Source organism: Pomacea canaliculata, linkage group LG9, assembly GCF_003073045.1.
Source record: "Pomacea canaliculata isolate SZHN2017 linkage group LG9, ASM307304v1, whole genome shotgun sequence".
NCBI lineage: Eukaryota > Metazoa > Mollusca > Gastropoda > Architaenioglossa > Ampullariidae > Pomacea > Pomacea canaliculata.
This window is the reverse complement of record NC_037598.1, coordinates 11,313,150-11,331,363: the sequence shown is the minus strand read 5'-3', so window position 1 is coordinate 11,331,363 and position 18,214 is coordinate 11,313,150. Positions and strand designations below refer to the sequence as shown.

Sequence of the window (18,214 nt, the reverse complement as noted above, 5' to 3'; positions counted from 1 at the left end):
ACAAAATAGCTGACCATTAAAAGACAGCAATTATCTCTTGTTTTTAATTTTACCTACTAACTACAAGCTTTTTCAGCATTTTTCGTCATTTACAGACATAGAACTCCAAATCACATACTAAAAATGTCAAGAAAATCTGAGAACATAATTTGGCAATGAAGGGGTCTGAAAATATGAGTTTGGGTCCGAGGTTTCACTGCATGGTGTAATAAACCAAACATATAAAAGCTTAATTTTTCATCATTGTTATCAAATGTTGGTGATACCATTTTAGATGCATACAAACATATCACTCATAAAGCAGATTTTTATATCAACGAGCAACATCATTATAATACTATGTTGACTTGGGTCTGCAAATGGTCAATAAAACTTCCATTATATTTATGTAGGGTTCTAATAAACCATGACTTTATCTGCGAGTCTAAAAATCTTGTATTTGACAGAAAATACTTCTTTTAAAAGGGGAAAACATGAAATATATCTTTTATCTTTAAATTTTTATCTTGTTTATAATTAGTGCCTTCTCATTACTGAGAGCATTGATGCATCCTAATTTTTCACTTCTAATCTTAACAGCTCAATTGTTTGGCATGAGGTAATGGGCAGATATATTGAATCAATATCAAATTCTAGAGCTTTTAATGTGCTTTATTATTTTTTTTAAATAAATCCTATAGAAAGTGTATCGCTATTGCAGGACTGAAAACAGTATTTTGGGTGCACTTGTCAGATTTGTAAAATAATTATGAGTAAGGGTTGTCTCAAAGGATGATTGGTTGGCATTATGCCAAAGCAGTTTGACAGAGGGAGCCAACTGCATTAAACGATAAGCACTTTAAGGATAAAAAGAAAAAATTCCAAATCACACCATTGTTAGCAAAATGTAAAAATTTGTAGACACTCCTCTTGATTCATCCATATTCATAATTTATAACATCATCCAAGATACATATTCATAATTTGCAACATTATCCCAGATGTTGCCAAATAATGATTTCAAGACAGAATCAGATTGTGAAGAATGGTCAACAACCTTTTGAGAAAATTATATTAAAGGAGAAATATTGTTCACAGCCTTGGTTTTAAATATTAGCATTTGCCAAGCTTGTACCAGACCTTTCCCCCACCCCAGATTCTACACACTTTGCATATAATAAAGATGAATGCTACTTTATTGCACTTCTTAACTTGTTCTTAAGGGTTAGTCAATGCACTCACTATACTGGCTGACTTTCTCACTGGTTATGCTCTTTGCTTGTCCATTATCTTTGTCACACAGTTCTTCTACATCACAGGTAAGACAAACTGGTTCTGTATCACAGGGAAGATAATCTTCATATAGGTTTCTCTCTGAGGTGGACAATGGAAAGTCAATCAGTTCAGACTGGAAGCCCATTTCCTGGAAGCCCAGAAGTACACCACTAACCTCTTCAGTAGACATTGCATTGCAAGCCATTTCTATATCAACAGCATTCATACTTGAGGTGTCTTGTCTTCTGACATGTTCACCACTGTTGTTGTCTGTCTCCAAATAATGCAACAACCTTGCATCAAGATTGTCTTGTCCAACTTTTGAATCTGTATCCATTATTTCCTGCACTGTCGATTTGGATTCGAAATGCTGAGTATAAAAGGTTTCATGGGCATCTTGTAAAATAGGCTTCAATTTTTCAAGCTGCACTCCACTATGGCACATTTTTAAATCCAAAGTCTTGCTTTCAGCTATGTGGTTGTAGTGTCCAGGGGTTGAAAATGGTTCCAGCTCTTGTTCTGGAAAACCCTGAAAATCAGCATTTTTGCTCTGCTCATTGCATTTGAATGAGTCATGCAGTGTCCTCCATGTGCTGGAAGCAGCCTTAGGCAAGTAGGATACTGTTGAAGCCCAATCCTCTTCAAGAACAGCATCCTTTGCATCTTTTGTTACTTCATTGTTTTCTCTTCCTTGGTTCCCCAGAGCTGATAGGGATTTTACATGTCTTGTATGGGAACTTGATGTGACGCCTTCAAACAAAGCTTTAGCCAAGTCTGCTTCTTTTTGTGCTGCTTCCTGCTGCTTTTGTGACTTGTCGACAGTAAGAGAACTCTTGTCTCCAATGTCGGATGTCATGGAGGTCAAAGATGATGGATTCACGGAACTGCTTTGAGTCTCAGCTTCATTGGTCAAGATGCCTTGCTTACTCCATACTCGTTTGTAGCCAGGAATATTTTTCAAGGCAATTTCCAACTGAGGAGAGGAAGTGCCTTGCATAGTTTGGTCAGTGCCACCATGGTTGCCATTAACACCTTGGCCTGATGATGTGGAAGACAAGGATGAAGTATCTGATGGCTGTTTGTTCTGCCCTATCAGATGCAAGTCATCATCTGTGTCATCTGTCACTTTTGCTGCAGAGTACAGCTTCAGCAGGGGTTGTCCTGATTCTAGCACTTCACAGACATAGGTGTCTGCAAATGTCAGTTTGAAGTCCATCTCTGTCTGATGCTGTAGCATATCTGCAAGAGAAAATGACAGTCTCTGCTGAATGTCTAGCTTTAATGATGCAAGGACAGATAACTCTTTCCAGACCTGTCTGAATGTCTGTGGGTACAAGCTGCTGGTATCTTTTTCTGTTTTCCTAACCCAGTCCAATACTGTTTCTCCATCCAACATGCCTTTTAGTAACAAGTGCTGAACACAGAGAACTACATCTTTCTTCATTTCAAATGTATAATTAGGAGTCTGTAAAATCCTTGTACAGGCATGAAGGAAAGCTGCTTTCTCAGGTATGTCATGCTTCAAAGGTAGAAAACGTAAAGCACTAAAAGCAAACTGTACGAAAGGGATCCTTGAATCTGTAGCCTGAACTGCTGTGAGCATAAGTCTGAATATGAATGGGGAAATACTAGGCCACTCCTTCCCTTCACTAGTGATGAGGAGGTACTCCAACATATGTTCAGCAGCATAAGAAATAACGTGGTTTTCCAAGTCCAGAGACAGAATAGGAAGCATGGTACTAAGATACCACTTGGAGTCAGGTGATAGACGGTAAGCAATGCTGCAGATCATTTCTACAATATCCTGGTGTAGCCTACGATCCACATCATGGCGATGGAGGTGCTCTAACAGCTTTGAGCAGATAACCTGCACGTTGGCAGGGTTGGCCATGTGGTGCAGCAAGATCAGCGTCTGGCAACGTATAGCTGGGTCCAAGTCATCCAAACAGCGTACCACCATCATCTGGTGGTCAACAGCCAGTTCTGCATTGACAGCCACGAGAAACGCCAGTGATTTCATTCCAATGTAGCGCAAGTTGTGATTGCCTGACTGCAAGAAACGAGCAATGCACTGAGATGCTTGTTGAAGCAGGGGCTGCATGCCTTCCATTTTTTTATTTTTGAAATCACTGAAGTCTTCTTTTTCATCCACATTTTGTGAAACATTCCCAGGTCTAATATCCCTTTCAAAAGCACTCTCCTCTCTTTCTTTGGAGCCTAGATGATGGTAATCAAATGCATGGGTTGATGCAGCTGCAGCATATCCATGGGCCTTGAGATCATCACTTTCACTTTTTGAAAGCTTCTCTGACAAATGATTTCCTCCCACCAATACTGAGATGGTCTGCAGACACTGGTAGGCCACAGCCAGAGAAACAAGCTCCTTAGGATTTACAGAGTGAAGTATCTGTGACAGTGTTGGGAGCAACACAGACACTAGTGAATGACTGGTAGATCCTAGAACACCAAGAATCTTCAGTAATTTAATCTGCAGCCAAGGCAAAGGGATTCCATGGTAGTTATGACGAGAATGAAACCTTTGCTCTCTTACCTGAAAAAGGAAGAATTTTTAAATTTAAACAATTTTTTTTTTAAATATCATTTGTTCTCAGTATTACATATCATCTGGTTTTTGCATTATAGATGGACATATACATATCAGATAATGGAAAATAACTATAACATTCTTCTCAGCAATCAAAATGTTCTTTATGACATGCCAGTGTGTTCATGTACGAGCATGCATATGTGTGGGTTTTTTTTTTAACTCTACATGTAAAAGTACTCGCTAGAACAAAGTAAGAAAGCACCTGAATCCTAAAGGCTTATAATCTGATAATAATGATATAGTAGTAATAATATGTAAATGTGCTGCACACAGTATCATTACTTGATATGAACAGAAAATCAGAGATAGTGAAAAATGGATGTAAACAAAGAAAATCAACATCAGACAACCAACCAAACAAAAAGTTGGGCAAACACAATAATAAAGAAAAAAAAATACAATGACGTAGCAAAATACAAAAGCTGGGAAGTTTTTATATTTTCCATACCTGCTGCAGAATGCTAAGCAAAGACAGACCAAAGGGCTGAATAGCAGCAGCATTTTCCTGCACCACTGTGGCAAAAAAATTCACAAGTGCAGATATGACACCTGGGTCTTTGTCCCTGATCATAGTAAACAGGCTTGGTAGATTTTGGTGGATCAAACTGGGCAATCGTAAGTAAAAAGCATGCAGGCAGTGAATGGCCTTTTCTCGAACCAACTCACGATTGTGGTTCAGACGTTCCAGAACTGCAGGCAATACCATAGGTATCGTTTCAGTGTTGACAAGGTGAGCTGCTGCTGTCAATGCTAGGCAGTTGTACAACATATTGGAACTTTTAAGATCCTGTAAAAGAGTCCCAATGGTGAGTATGGCAAATTCATGTCCTGGGTCAAGCAAAAGTGTTGCAGCCAGATAGCCTGCACGCTTGTCCAGACCTTTGCCCTGCTGAGCCAGTTTCACTGCATGAATAAGGCTGAATGAAACGTCATACCCTAAAACAGAACAGAAGATGATTCGGGGAAGCAATTCTCGAAGCTGACCAACTGATGCTCCTGGCTGATCCAATTTTTGTTTAAGCACTTTAAGCTCTCTATGGATGATCGCACCCTCCTCAGAATGACACTGGGCCCTGTCCACTGCTTGCAACAAAGTCTGGAAAGCACGAGAAGGCATTCTCTGTCTCCCTGCATCACCCTGTTTGCTGCCTAAAAGACTTGAAGATAAAAGCCGAGGAAGCGCTGCTAAGGTTCGTTCGACTATTTCACTCATGACTTTAGGTTACATCTCTGCAAAGAGAAATGTGAACATGTTATGGGCATAAAAACTAGCTAAGACTACATTTTACAAGAAAATATCTTCGAACATTACCATCTGCTATAATTTTTATGAAATAATATTGAGCGTAAACGGGATTCAGAGGCAGCCTCTCACCTTAAAGTTTAGCATAAACACAGCGAAAATTTTTTGTCTGCGAGTTGCATCCCCTGTTAGGTGCAGTGAAAATTAACTTGTGTTCCGGACTTTTAGATGACAATAATATAAATAAGTTTCAGTATTATATTTAATATTGATATAATTAACTTCAACTATCAATAATATACAATAACTAATAAATCGAAAGATAACGTTAGTTATGTGTATGTCCGTGCTAGCCAAGATCTCGGACATTACGCAAAGATGATCAAATGCATCTTTTTCAGCGAATTTCATCCTACAGCAGGTCCTAAAATAACTTGCCAGGTAGATATTTACCTACTGAAATATGTCGCTCGTTCGGGTGTTGTTGTTGTTGGTTTTTTTTTTAACGGTACAGTCGTCATCAACATATAAACTTTAACGCTTTTACCGAGACTATGCTCATTCTACAGTTTCGTATATTCTAGACTGCTTACATTTCGGACTTGGGACTGAACTAAAATTGAGTAATTATGTTAAATACAATTAGTGAATGTAGGAACATTCAAAGAAACTCAGAGTAAATGCATGTATTTTTCAAACTAAAAACAGCTTTCAGTGTGTGTTGTAAGAGGCCGGGCGCCATTCGGAATCGTGGTTCTAATGAGTAATGCGATCATCTGTGGCACTGACCGTGACATTGGTAGAGTTATTACGAAGTTTCCGTTTTGTTTTTGTTTTTTTTAACTTCCCCGCCTATGCAGCCACGATTGCCAGTATATTATATGCGGTGCGTGTGCCATACGTTGCTACCATATCGTGAACATATATAAGGCGGATGAGATACATTTTGGTCGTTTGTATCTTGCGGGGCGTCTGGTGATAGTCGACGTGCTTTGCTTTATAAAGAATCCCGTCAACAGCTGTTTCTCCTTGTGCGGTCGAAATATTTTGGTTAAGGTGCAAGTACAAAAAAATGAAACGAGTAACTGTTTTCAGAAATGGTTCAAACATGGACGGAAAGGTAATCGCAGTACATGATACCGACTGTTTGGACGATGTTCTTGCTGAGGCAAGCAGGAAGCTGGAGTGTCCAGTGACAGACCTATATAATCGTTCAGGCGGACACGTAGATGAAGTCATTCTGATCAGAGATGACGATACGCTCTATGCATCAGGCGGAGAAACATTTATTCGGTCGCCAAGGGTGTGGAAAGCCAGGGGCTCGTTCACTCAAGATGCTACAGATCGGCATGCACAGCCTTTGCAGCGCCAGGCCTGTGCACATTCACATTCCGAATGGGTTACCTTGAACGTTGGGGGCAAGCTCTTCACCACCACCATCAGCACCCTGACACGGGTGGATGGTAACAGCATGCTTGCACGCATGTTCATGCATGGCGATGTTGAGTGGCAGAGCCGCATCGATGAGACAGGTGCATACCTCATTGATCGAAGCCCTCTCTACTTCGAGCCCATTCTGAATTATCTGCGACATGGAAAATTGGTGCTGGACAAGACTGTTAACCCAGATGGTATTCTGGAAGAGGCAAAGTTTTTTGGGCTGACGTCACTCATTGAACAACTAGAGGAGTTGATTGAGAAAGAGCAGCCACCAGATGATACTACACCTATTACTCGCCGTGAACTAGTCATGGCATTAATGGTGACACCTACAAACAAAGAGCTGCGATGCCAGGTAATCATTTACTTTCACCGTGTATTAAAAAATTTATTTGATAATGGTTTCACAGATTCATCTTCTAGAAGAATGAGAGAGACAAGCAGATGTCAAATTTTTGTGCAATATAAGAAAACAATTATACTGAGAGATACTTTTTAAAACACAAGTAATTTTCAGTGGTGAAGATAATTTCTTTTCAAGACGTGTACTTTTATAAATATGACACATATTTTATTAGTATTTGTTATTTTGTGTGAAAGCATGCTTGGGCTACAAGTTGTTGCATAATAATCTCACCAGCCTATATCCATTGATATGTGTGCATGCACCCACACACACACTCACATGTGCATGTGTGCACATGTTCACAATGGATTAATGCATAGGTAATCGATTATAGATAGAAGTAATAATAGGAATGTGCAGATGCATATGTCCGTGTGTAGGTATGTGTACTATTGTAGGCACTAGCGATATATTCATATTTGTCAGTGTTAATAGGTGTGTTTACAATCTTTCTGTGTCAAGAATAATTTTATAATATTGCCCACCCTTGTTTTGATGTAAGAAAGTTTAGACAATAAACAGTGTAAATCTCTCTTTAAACACACACACACACATATATATATATACATTCATTTGCGGCTTTGAACATTCATGCAACAAATAATCTCGTCCTCAGAGGACTAGGAAAGCATGTTTGATTAGGCTGAATAATGGTCTACACTTCAGAGTTTACAGAAGTAGGTTCATACAAGAATATGCACACACATTATTGCACCCATGTAAATGTTCGATACATTATTGTTTTATATGGCTTAATTCCTCTTTTCCAGGGAGTCAACTTTACAGGGGCTAATCTTTCCAAGTTGGACCTTCGCTACATCAACTTCAAATATGCCATACTGAGAAAAGCAAACTTATCAGGTGCCAACCTGTCCTACTGCAACTTTGAACGAGCTGATCTAAGCAGTGCTACACTGGACTCTGCCAATTTGTTGGGTGTCAAAGTACTCTGTGCCAATATGGAAGGCGCTTCACTGCGGGGCTGCAATTTTGAAGACCCTGCTGGCAGTAGGGCAAACATGGAGGGCGCTTTGATGAAGAATGTTAATCTTGAAGGCAGCCACATGGCCGGTGTCAATCTGCGGGTGGCTAACTTGAAAAATGCCAATTTGCAAAACTGTGATTTGAGAGGTGCTGTTTTGGCAGGAGCTGATCTGGAGAACTGTGACCTGTCTGGCTGTGATCTTCAAGAAGCCAATTTGCGTGGGGCCAACTTAAAGGGAGCTACATTTGAACTGATGTTAAACCCCCTTCATATGGCTCAGGCTGTCTGAGTTATTATTTTTTAAACTTTTTTTGACAAATTTTTATGAGAAAACTGCAAGAGAGAATTCTTGTCTACTGTTGGGGAGAAAAAGATGTAGAAAACAACTAAAGTAAAATTATAAAATAAAAACAGCCTAAACGAAGTACACTACTGTGCATAGCACATTCACAAAACTATGAAAATCATTCCTTCACACCTGCAGTGTATGACATTGAATGCATTTCTTACTTCCAGTAAATGCAAATGTTAAGTGTTGTTATCTGCTATGCCTATAGATAAATAATATGACTGCTTAGAGGTTTGTTTATGTACAAATGTAAAGAGTCTTTCATTTAAAGCATATGCATCATTTTTTCTTTTGATATTGTTGAATTTATCCAACATGTGATAAAATAAAACTTGATATTTATAACCTGAACATGTATGCCAATATGATTACTGCACTAATTGTATTAAGAGAAATGATTAATTAAAATGATCTCATAAGTGAAAATGAATGTCCCAACAGTATCCCTCTTTCCTTGTGTCAGTAACACCAAGTGATAGTGCGTGTGTGTGTGAAAGAGAGAAACTTATTCCATCAAGAACAGATTTATATTTAACAAAGTTACTTTTAAAATAAATAATAAAATCACATTCTTATAAGTTTACAGGTCTGACTGTCAATGGTTTTCTCCAGTTTCCTCCATCCTGTGTGTGTATATGTACAAGTATGTTCACAGAGGTGTATTTGATGTTGCTCTAAAAAGATGTATGTGTTTGGTTTGAGCCTATCCGGAGCTAGTGAAGACTTATGTAAATGCACTGTATTATTATTTGTTTTGAAGGGTGTGTATGTATAAGGGAGAGTGTGCATATGGATTGCCAGTAAAAGTTTTAATTTTTAGTAATTTCAATGCATTACATTTCTCACATATATAACTTCTAATGTGGGAAGAGGTAGAAGTTCTACTGTCTATTGTCCAAAATCAAATACATTGATACCTCTGCATTCGAACTGCTCCATGCTTATTTCCCGACATTTCAGCCCTGGATCAATATTTTTGAGTGAATTCAGGTTTGGTGCTCATCCATTTGGTGGGCACTCAAACATCATTCTAAAACCTATATGAGCTGCCACACTTACTCATGATGATTCAGGGTAAAACAAAGGGAAAAACATCACATTATGCTGTGTTTCTGATTGCTTTGTTTTTCCCACATGGTTGTATAGGTATATTTATATATGCACACACATACACCCTACAGCCATCATGGCACCAAAGAAACTTATTAATGCTAAAAGTGAAGGAAAGAGGAAAACAGAATGACAATTGAAAAAGGAACTTGTTGCCAAGTGCGAGAATAACACACATCTGAATTACCCATTCACCATGGCATGGTTAAGTTGACAATACTCAAAGATAAAAAAGACCATTGATGCAGTTGAACAGAATAAAAATGATAACAAAGCAAATGTCTCAAATAAAAAGACGGAGAAGTTGTAGAAAATGGAAAAACATGGACTACATTAACATGTAAATATTGAAAAGGAAGATTTTTCTAATTCCCAGTTCTTAAGGAAGAAGACAACAGTCTTTGTGGAATCATGGAAAGATTCATGATGTAACCAAAATTTATTTTGGCGCTGTTTCTTTTATTTCTACTTAGAATTCTAACTTTGTTAATTACATAGTGTGTAGCATGCATTCACTGCATTGTTTGGCCAAAAAAATTATGGAAGAAATTATCACGTATGTCCTCTTTTTTTCGTGCAAATGTTTTCTTTAATGATAACGATGGAAGTTCCAGATGAAATCAATAGTAAAGAACAATAAAGCATACAGGATAGAAATGAAAATGAAGAATTGAAGACAATGCAGGCTGGCTTGGGTGTAGAAGATAGAGAAGGTGAGGTGGGGAGAGATCCATTAGCTATTAGAGAAATAACAAACTGAATAATCTGAATGATTAGGAACATTTGTCATAGTTGAAATATTGCCACAAAATAACATAGCTTTGCTTCTGAAGAGCAAAATGTAAGACCATATGTTTTGTATCTTTACGCAGGTTTAGATTGATTGATTCATAAAGAAAAATGGTTATTTAAAGAAATAAAGGCATCTGTCATTTTAAAACTGTGTTGACTGATATTTTTTCAGACACCGGATGACTTCTTGTCAAAAGAGGCTTTTGATGCCATCCAGAATTTCATCATAACTAAACCTGAATTACAGGGTAGACTCATCACTGTGTTAGTACATACACTTCATTTTGAACAGTTTGAATAAGATATTATATATTTGTTAAAATTTACAGTATTGCTATTTGTTTTGCTTTTAGAATTTAGAAAAAAAGTTTATTTCTCTGGGATCAGAGTGAATAATTTAGCAGTGATAAATAACTTTTTTAACATTTCAACTTTATTAAGTCATCGTTTCTATTTTTTAAGTAAAATATTTCTGTTTCAGAGGTGGAACATTTATATGGGATTGATAGCACATCAGTGGATAACTAGAATAATATTAATCTTTGTCCTGTCTCAGGCTTTTTTCTTTTTTGTGCTTGTTCCTCCTTTTCATATATTCATTGTTTTCAGTGACCAGAAATTATGTAAATTGTACGCTTTCAGAAATGCTTTTGGACTGAAGTTTGTTGGATGCCCAGTGTGCATTGATAACCCTAAATACAAGAGGAATGCCCTTATCTTCAACTTGAACTTTGTCTTCTCAGAAAGTACAAATACTGCTAGCTATGGGGCAGTCGTGAAGAAGCTAGCTGGCTATATGATCCAGCTAGAGGTATGTTTGCTCGGCCAAAGCAGTTTTTGATGCTCTTTTATAAGACATCCAATAGTAATAAAGCACACATTTTAACTGTCGTGGCAAAGATGATCTTTTATGAGAGTTTTATAATATAATGTAAAGTTATTCTTTGAAGCCAATATCAACAGGTGTATTTTTCAGAACTTTTTTTCCTGTGTAGATGGAAAATGGGTTCCTATCAAATGAAGACAAAGTTTCTCCTATTTTGGAATTCCTAGAGCAAGTACGTCATGACCTGAACAGTAATGGAGTTTGCAACATAGCTATGGGTACATTCATTTTATTATTTTCTTTGGCAGTTACATTGAGTGCACATGTGCTTGAGTGTTATAGTGGGCAAGGAAATGGCTTAAGAGCATTCAAGACCGGCCAGATATGAAGACATTAAACTTTGTAGAGATGAGTTTATTTCTCCATGGAACTGTTTTCTCAAAAAACAAAACTTTAAAGATCTGTAAGGTGTTCTGTTTGCTTTTTAACTGCAACAAGTTTTTTTTTCAAAGCTTTCACTGTACTGTTTACAGTCCTAAACAATACTTGTATTTACAAATGTATTTGATCCATGAGGTAAAGATGCATAATCTTCAAACCTAGTGTTATCTGTTCTTGGTATCTCTGTCATCTGCTCCAGGTGAGTCTTGCACAGTTCATTTGAAAGTAATGCCTCAGACAGGGGAAAAGATGGTGGTTCAGGACCATGATGTACCCATCCTGACAGTACCTCGTCATTCCATCATAATGAATCCTTGGGACCTCACCACACAGCAGGCATGTAGACAATGCTCAGCATGATTCTGCTGAGCTTCATAAAACTAAAATGCAATAACAGTCTTCATGAATTCTTGCTATCAATCTATTGAGATAATGAATATGAATTCAAGAAAATTTCGTATGAGACAAGAGTGATTACTATCAGGGTAAAGGCTGGCTTAGTTAACAACCTTAGCCAGTCAACAGCAGTGTTGAGTGTATAGGCCTACTTTGGTCCAAATGGGATGGAGGGGTCACTGACAGGAAGGAAGCTACCACACCCAACTTCCTGCTAGCCACACTCCTGTAGTACAAACAGCGCTGTACTTGGATACAGCTAGACACCCTGGCAAATTACCCCTATCCCCGCCTTTAAGTGGCAATAAAGGGGGAGAAGGTTTGGCCATCTAGGTACAAAGCCCAAGATGTGCAGTCCACATACAGAGGTCCCCAAGGATCAAGTCACAACACAGTGTTGACTTTAAAAGCATGCCAAAAAGAAATCCTCGATACCTTAACTATCAGCCAAGTTGAAAAGAAAGAAAGTTGATGGACACATTGTCCAAGTACTAAGCAAGCTTCACCAGTTGCAATCACTTCATTGTGTATGCTACACCACGTGTTGAGACCGTTAAAGTGCATTGTGAAAGTTTTTTGGTGTGTGGTCACACTAATTGACAAGCAGCTAAGTTCTGGACATTTTTGAGCTTCTGAATGAGGTGGGACTCCTGAGTGTAGAGGGATATGCATCCATTCACTATAACTGAAATTCAAACAGTGACAAATAGTATTTTTGCAACCTGTAAGAGTGTGTGCCATGTTGTACGCAACTCTGATTACACTATCATTGTTGCTTTGTGTGCACAAATCACATGGAAGTTGTATAATTCATTACTCACGTGTCTTTGTGCTTGCAGCTACACTTGCCTTTACACTAGTAGTTTTTGTTGGCATGTCATAGATTTTGCGTCATGTTGACGGAACCTCACACGTCACAAGGATTGCTGCTGAGGCAGATGTGGACATCAATTTAGTGAAGGCCTGCTTGCAGAATCTGCTGTGAGTTACCTGTTTATTTTTTCTGGGAAGATTCCCCAGCATTCCTACCTCAGCTGTCAATTTTATTTTTTGGTTGGGGGCGGGGGGGAGTATAAAAGTTGAGAATTGAGAGTGTACCACAAAGTTTCAAGTCACAAATTCAACCATGACTTGTTTGTAAATATCAATGATAGATATTAATTTAACAAAGATTTTATCTTACATTTTTTTATATTTATATTTTATATTTTTTATATTAGGTAGTGGTTGTTATAACTGTTTTTTCTTTCTGTGTAGATATTTCAAGGCAGTGAAGATGCTGTGTGTTTTTCAGGTATGCTCATGGGTATAATATCAGTGTAATTTGATATAATTTCAAGGTTTTATCGTGAATTTTTCTTTTTATCATGAGATAGCATGTTGCAAACTCAGATTTTATTCAATCACTATTTAAATTTCTTGCAAACTATTTTTACAGACAAAAAAGTTACTAAAATATTTGAAAAGATATTTTGTGAATATGAGAAGAACAGTGCGCTGTACAATTTGCTTACATCACTGAATGAATTACTGTATTATTTCAGTATTCCAATGTGTATACATGCACACCAGAGATACACAGACTGGTAGAGGATAAGAACATGCAATTGGAATGTTTGCAGTATGTAGCTAGAAATGGTAATTTTTCATCTTTTTCTTTTAAAAAAAAAGGGGGGGGGTTGTAATTATATGTATGAAAATATTGTATTTCTGCTTGCCTCTTAAGTATCCCCTAACGCTATGGTGAATGCTTGCATTCAATTGCAATCTAGTTTCCTGGGTTTAGCATTTCCTTCAGTCACAGCCAATGCCAAGCTTAAAAATAATTTTCACAAAAGGATAATCTTTCTCCTGAAGTTGATGCAACATTTCAGAAAAAGTGCCTTTCATACTGATTTGTGAATGTTTCCTTAATATAAGTTTTTGATGAGGATTATTACTCCAATTTAACAGATAACTGGAAACAGGCCATATTCCTCTTTTTTGTGGAGCCATTGTAAGAATTCCCTTGTCTCTTGGTAAATGGCAAATAAAAATAGTCTTTTTGTGGCCTTCCCTTCTGCATGGATTCTTTCTACACAAAAAGTTTTGTAACAGTAAAACGCTTAATAGAGGAGAGAAAGTATCGAACAAATGTTGTCATTGATCATCTACTTTGTTCATGCAGCATTTTTTACTTCTTGCCCTTTTTAGATCATTCTCTTCCCAGTTTCCGAGATGTGTTTATGTTGTACTGCAGCCTTACTCCTGGAACTACTGTAAAGGACCTGTGCACACGCTTCAACCCACATAATCTGAAAGTGGATGAAAAGTACTGCTTTTAATTTTTCATACTAATAATTTTTTTATTTTGTTGGTGAAGAAGATACCTTTATTTAATATATGATTGCTGTAACATAGTATCCAACCACATCTTTGTTTTGGCAATGAAGCAAGTGCTGTTCATTCACAGGTTTTCAAGTCTGACCTGTGTTTTTCCTGGCACTGAAAATGACATGGCCACCTAAGAGACCAGTATGGTGATGATACTATTGCTGGAAATATAAGGCCAAACATTCTTGTACTCAGACCATATTTATTCTGTGCATAGTGTTACCAACCAATAAAATGCAAAGAATAATGGACTAAATTTATAAAGTGGAAATAAAAAGTTACTATATCAAGTCTTAATTGCCCTCTGAAGTTGTAAGTGCTTGCTGTCTTTTTTTTAAATCATGGCTATTCTTTATTTCTCCTCTAGACATCTTGTGCAGTTTGGTCTTCTCAAAGGGCTGATTCGGCGCTTGCAGAAATATCCAGTCAAACTACCCAACGAAATAGTAGCCCCAAGATTACAGCCCATTCTTAAGTGGCTTAATGGGAGTCATAGCTATGATGAAATTTCCAGCAAAAGTGGCAAGTATTCTTTTAACATCAAGCTCTCAGGAGGAAGATTTCTTTACTTATTCAAAATGGGAAAAGATTCATGCAGTTAGCGAGTGTTTGTTGAGGGCAGAATAATAAAAAAGTTTAAGAAAATGAGTTACCTTTTTAACTTGAGCAACATTAACAATGACACTGGGTTAATACAAAATAAAAGTGCTATTGCAGTGTTTATCACCCATGCCAATACAACCAGTAAACACCAAATGACTATTTTTATTGATTCTCCGGAGTGAATCTCAACAGATGTGCACATATATTTATTGAACATATATAAACTCTCGCACAATTTTCATTTCACACACTGAGTGCTGTAAAAGGCCTTATATTTTCAAAGTCATAACATTTAAAAGCATGGTCTTATTTGTAAATTTGCATTTATCTAGTACTTTTCTCCTTTACCCTAGAAACTATTAACAGATGAAAGATAGCACTCATTTATGTTTCAGGTATGAGTCATTTGCAGTTGGAGGAACTGATTGAGACAGACCCAAGCTGTGTGGTGTGCTTGAAATAACAGTTGTAATGGCAGCAACATGAAAACTATGAAAGAATGCCTTCATTTATCAGACTGTGCAAGGCATATATTAGTGAGGCATTTTCAGCTGGGCCTTTGTGCCATGACTGCTTGATTTTCAACCTGCATTTACTACAAATTTACATTCTACTCTTCCTTTGTTTTTGCCTCACTTTGTGTATCGATAAAATAAAAATTTTAGCTGTTACTAATTATTACCAAAGCTGTTAAAGAATAATTGTATGTGACTATTGTATGGATCTCATATTTCAGTGTGTGTGAAAGACTTGGAAAGAATGAACACAGATATAGACAAATGATCATTTTCTGTATTGCACATAAAAGGTCATTATTGTACATAATAGTTTGAAAAAGTGTTGACTTTAGAGCTTAAATATGCATAAATATTGAAAGATAAGAAAATTATTTTTGTTGAAGTTATGCTGTGGTAGGGGCAAATCAAAGTAAATAGTATTGACAGATGAGTTCAGTTTATTATTACTCATTATTACCTATTTACAAAATCCAAGTAAAGGAGAGTTTCAGTCATGCGAATCAATACTTTAAATACCGAAATTTTCCCCCTATGAAAACCTCTTTTACTGAAGCATCATAGTAGATTTGCTGTTGTGAAATTAAAAGTGAAAATTTATTCAATCTTTACTTGCTTTTCTTACCCCCAAAATTAAAAAAATAATCACAATGCATTGTTGAATAATAATGGTGCAATGAGCTGCTAATCTGTCAAAAACTTTAAACTTATTTTGTGATTGATTTGGTGTAAACATTCAAGTATTTTACACAATTTACCACAATCTATCACATCTCCAGACTTATAAATATCACAAGTGAATTATATGTATAGAGATTTTTCACTACTTCCTAAATAAAACAAAAATATTTATATATTCTTGTGAAAAAAATATGGAAAGAAAAGTGTCCATAACTTATGTCCTAATATAAAAAAGGTAACTTTAGATAAAATACTCATAAACTGTTAACTACCAAGAATAAGAAAGCAAATATGTGGAGAAATATTCTGTACATATTGCAGTCCAAGGAATTAAATCCACTTCTCCCCTGTGACCATCAATGATCACCTTTAGAAAGATGCCTCATATGTTCTTGAATATCAAATGTACAGTCTGTTTTTACATATCTACCTTCTGCTCCTCAAGTTTTATAGGACTGGCTATTTCATCTAGTTGGTTCATATCAAAACAAAAAATCATCTTATTCAGTAGTTTTTGCCACCTTACAATACTGTCAGCCAAACAATGCAGCATGCTGACTATGACAATATTGTAAGATGGCCAACTATTATCATACACCATAGCTCTCTTCCCCACATGTGGTTTTATCTTGGTGACCACATGTGGTCTTATCTAGGTGACCAAGTTGTGTTTTGCAGTCTACACCATCTGTAAAAGAAAATGCATCCATAATCTGACAAGTAAAACATTAGAAAATAAAAAGCAATAACTGATACCACACTGATTCATCAGCCATCAGTTAAATAACTCTTACAAAACAGCAACTGGCAACATAACCAATCTGGCCATTTGACCACAGGAATCATTCCACAATGAAATTAAATGAACTTAAATAAATGCAGCCTACTTTATAGTGGTTAATACTCTAGATATTTTAAAAAAATTATTTGTATGCAACTCTTAAGTAGCTGCTATTTTTTAAGGTTGGCAAATTGTCATTACTGATTGATCTGCACGCCAATCTCTTGATTGTATGTGCATGCAAACAAAACTGAAATTCACTTCCAAACAATGCTGCACTGTACAAATCTGATTGTTGTGTGTGTAGGAGTGGGGGGGGGGGTTGTTAAATTATAGTGTTCTGTCATTTCGACTTTTCATTTCTTAAGGATTTAGATTTTTCAAGATGTGACTTTTGACTAATTTACAACTTCTGTCATAGCTGGTCGAATTGCCCTAGATTGATTGTGCTGCAGAAGAGCAAACACCAGTCTTTTCAGGTTTCATAGACTTATACCCAAAAGCCAAGATACAATCTACGCACTTTGTAAAAAAAAAAAATTGAACACTGACTTCAAATTTTTCACCAACCTATATGTGTGACTTCACTATTCCTTTGAAGAGCACAGTTATCATGTGAGGTTGGATTTTTATCTTCTTTGTTCTGCCTGCCACTGTTGCCGCTACACAATGATGAAATTTTACGGCCAATATACTGGCAAGCTGTTGTACATATACAACAAAAACTGAATTTGTGCTGAAAATGGAGGAATGCGAATCAAGACAATACAATGTGGGAAAAAGTCGATGTAAGATGACAGGTTTTATTAGCAAAATCATATACAGGTGTATATAGTTTTAGGAAGCGCACACAACAGCCGTAGACTTGTAATACCTCAAGCAAATACAAGAAGGTACATTTATTACTTCAATACAAATTGGTGGGTTTTTTCCTTCTTTCAATCAACGTACATGCTTCTGATCGCAAACTTTAATCTTGACGATACTTGTGATATCCACCCGAAGCCATACAAAGCATCATATAGGCAAGCATGTAAAACCGTAAACATAAAAAACACAAAACATATTGAAAAAGTAAACATAAAAACGTGATTTTACCATTATGTATTAATTTGACCATTCCGGTCGTACGTGAGAGCCTACTGAGAAGGAAACGTTTTGTAAACAAAGTCAATGAAATAACGCCACTTCCTAAACAGACTTCCCTCCCCCCGTTAATACTCCATGACCCTAGCCCAAGAATGTGTGACCTTACAGTGAACTTTTTGGGAATAAATACAATATCCATAAAAAATATCTCTGTATTTACTACAGCGTTGTGTGTGAGTAAGTTAAACATAAAAAGTTAAGCATAAATGTTTAGAGTGAACTGAGAGTGCTAAAATGCATTTGGTCTGTGTTTTGAAACTGA

General features: G+C 36.8%; 3 protein-coding genes and 1 long non-coding RNA gene across 6 annotated transcripts; 2 read left to right on the top strand and 2 right to left on the bottom strand.

The window, feature by feature from the left end:
- Positions 1 to 26: 26 nt before the first annotated feature.
- LOC112572490 (AP-4 complex subunit epsilon-1-like) lies at positions 27 to 5,724 on the bottom strand. Of its 2 annotated transcripts, none has more exons than XM_025252197.1 (3): positions 5,559 to 5,724; positions 4,311 to 5,092; positions 27 to 3,805 (listed from the first exon to the last, which is right to left on the bottom strand). In XM_025252197.1, the coding sequence occupies exons 2-3, from the start codon at positions 5,073 to 5,075 to the stop codon at positions 1,205 to 1,207; spliced, it is 3,366 nt and encodes a 1,121-aa protein (XP_025107982.1). In that variant the 5' UTR covers positions 5,076 to 5,092; positions 5,559 to 5,724; the 3' UTR covers positions 27 to 1,204. The 2 variants fall into 2 exon arrangements, with proteins under 2 accessions (XP_025107982.1, XP_025107981.1); XM_025252196.1 differs by lacking the exon at positions 5,559 to 5,724 and adding an exon at positions 5,238 to 5,295.
- LOC112572496 (GATOR complex protein NPRL2-like) lies at positions 5,429 to 15,712 on the top strand. Of its 2 annotated transcripts, none has more exons than XM_025252210.1 (11): positions 5,429 to 5,546; positions 10,360 to 10,451; positions 10,830 to 10,998; positions 11,183 to 11,291; positions 11,654 to 11,790; positions 12,734 to 12,831; positions 13,108 to 13,144; positions 13,395 to 13,488; positions 14,044 to 14,161; positions 14,591 to 14,745; positions 15,222 to 15,712. In XM_025252210.1, exons 1-11 carry the CDS (start codon positions 5,484 to 5,486, stop codon positions 15,287 to 15,289), a joined length of 1,140 nt encoding a protein of 379 aa, XP_025107995.1. In that variant the 5' UTR covers positions 5,429 to 5,483; the 3' UTR covers positions 15,290 to 15,712. The 2 variants fall into 2 exon arrangements, with proteins under 2 accessions (XP_025107995.1, XP_025107996.1); XM_025252211.1 differs by lacking the exon at positions 5,429 to 5,546 and adding an exon at positions 5,857 to 5,904.
- LOC112572495 (BTB/POZ domain-containing protein KCTD9-like) lies at positions 5,874 to 9,018 on the top strand. The gene is made up of 2 exons (XM_025252209.1): positions 5,874 to 6,900; positions 7,722 to 9,018. Exons 1-2 carry the CDS (start codon positions 6,178 to 6,180, stop codon positions 8,223 to 8,225), a joined length of 1,227 nt encoding a protein of 408 aa, XP_025107994.1. The 5' UTR covers positions 5,874 to 6,177; the 3' UTR covers positions 8,226 to 9,018.
- On the bottom strand, positions 14,974 to 18,071 carry LOC112572497. Its single transcript, XR_003101009.1, has 3 exons — positions 17,902 to 18,071; positions 17,374 to 17,505; positions 14,974 to 16,710 (listed from the first exon to the last, which is right to left on the bottom strand). It is a non-coding gene; the product is annotated as an uncharacterized LOC112572497 (long non-coding RNA).
- Between the last annotated feature and the right edge of the window lie 143 nt (positions 18,072 to 18,214).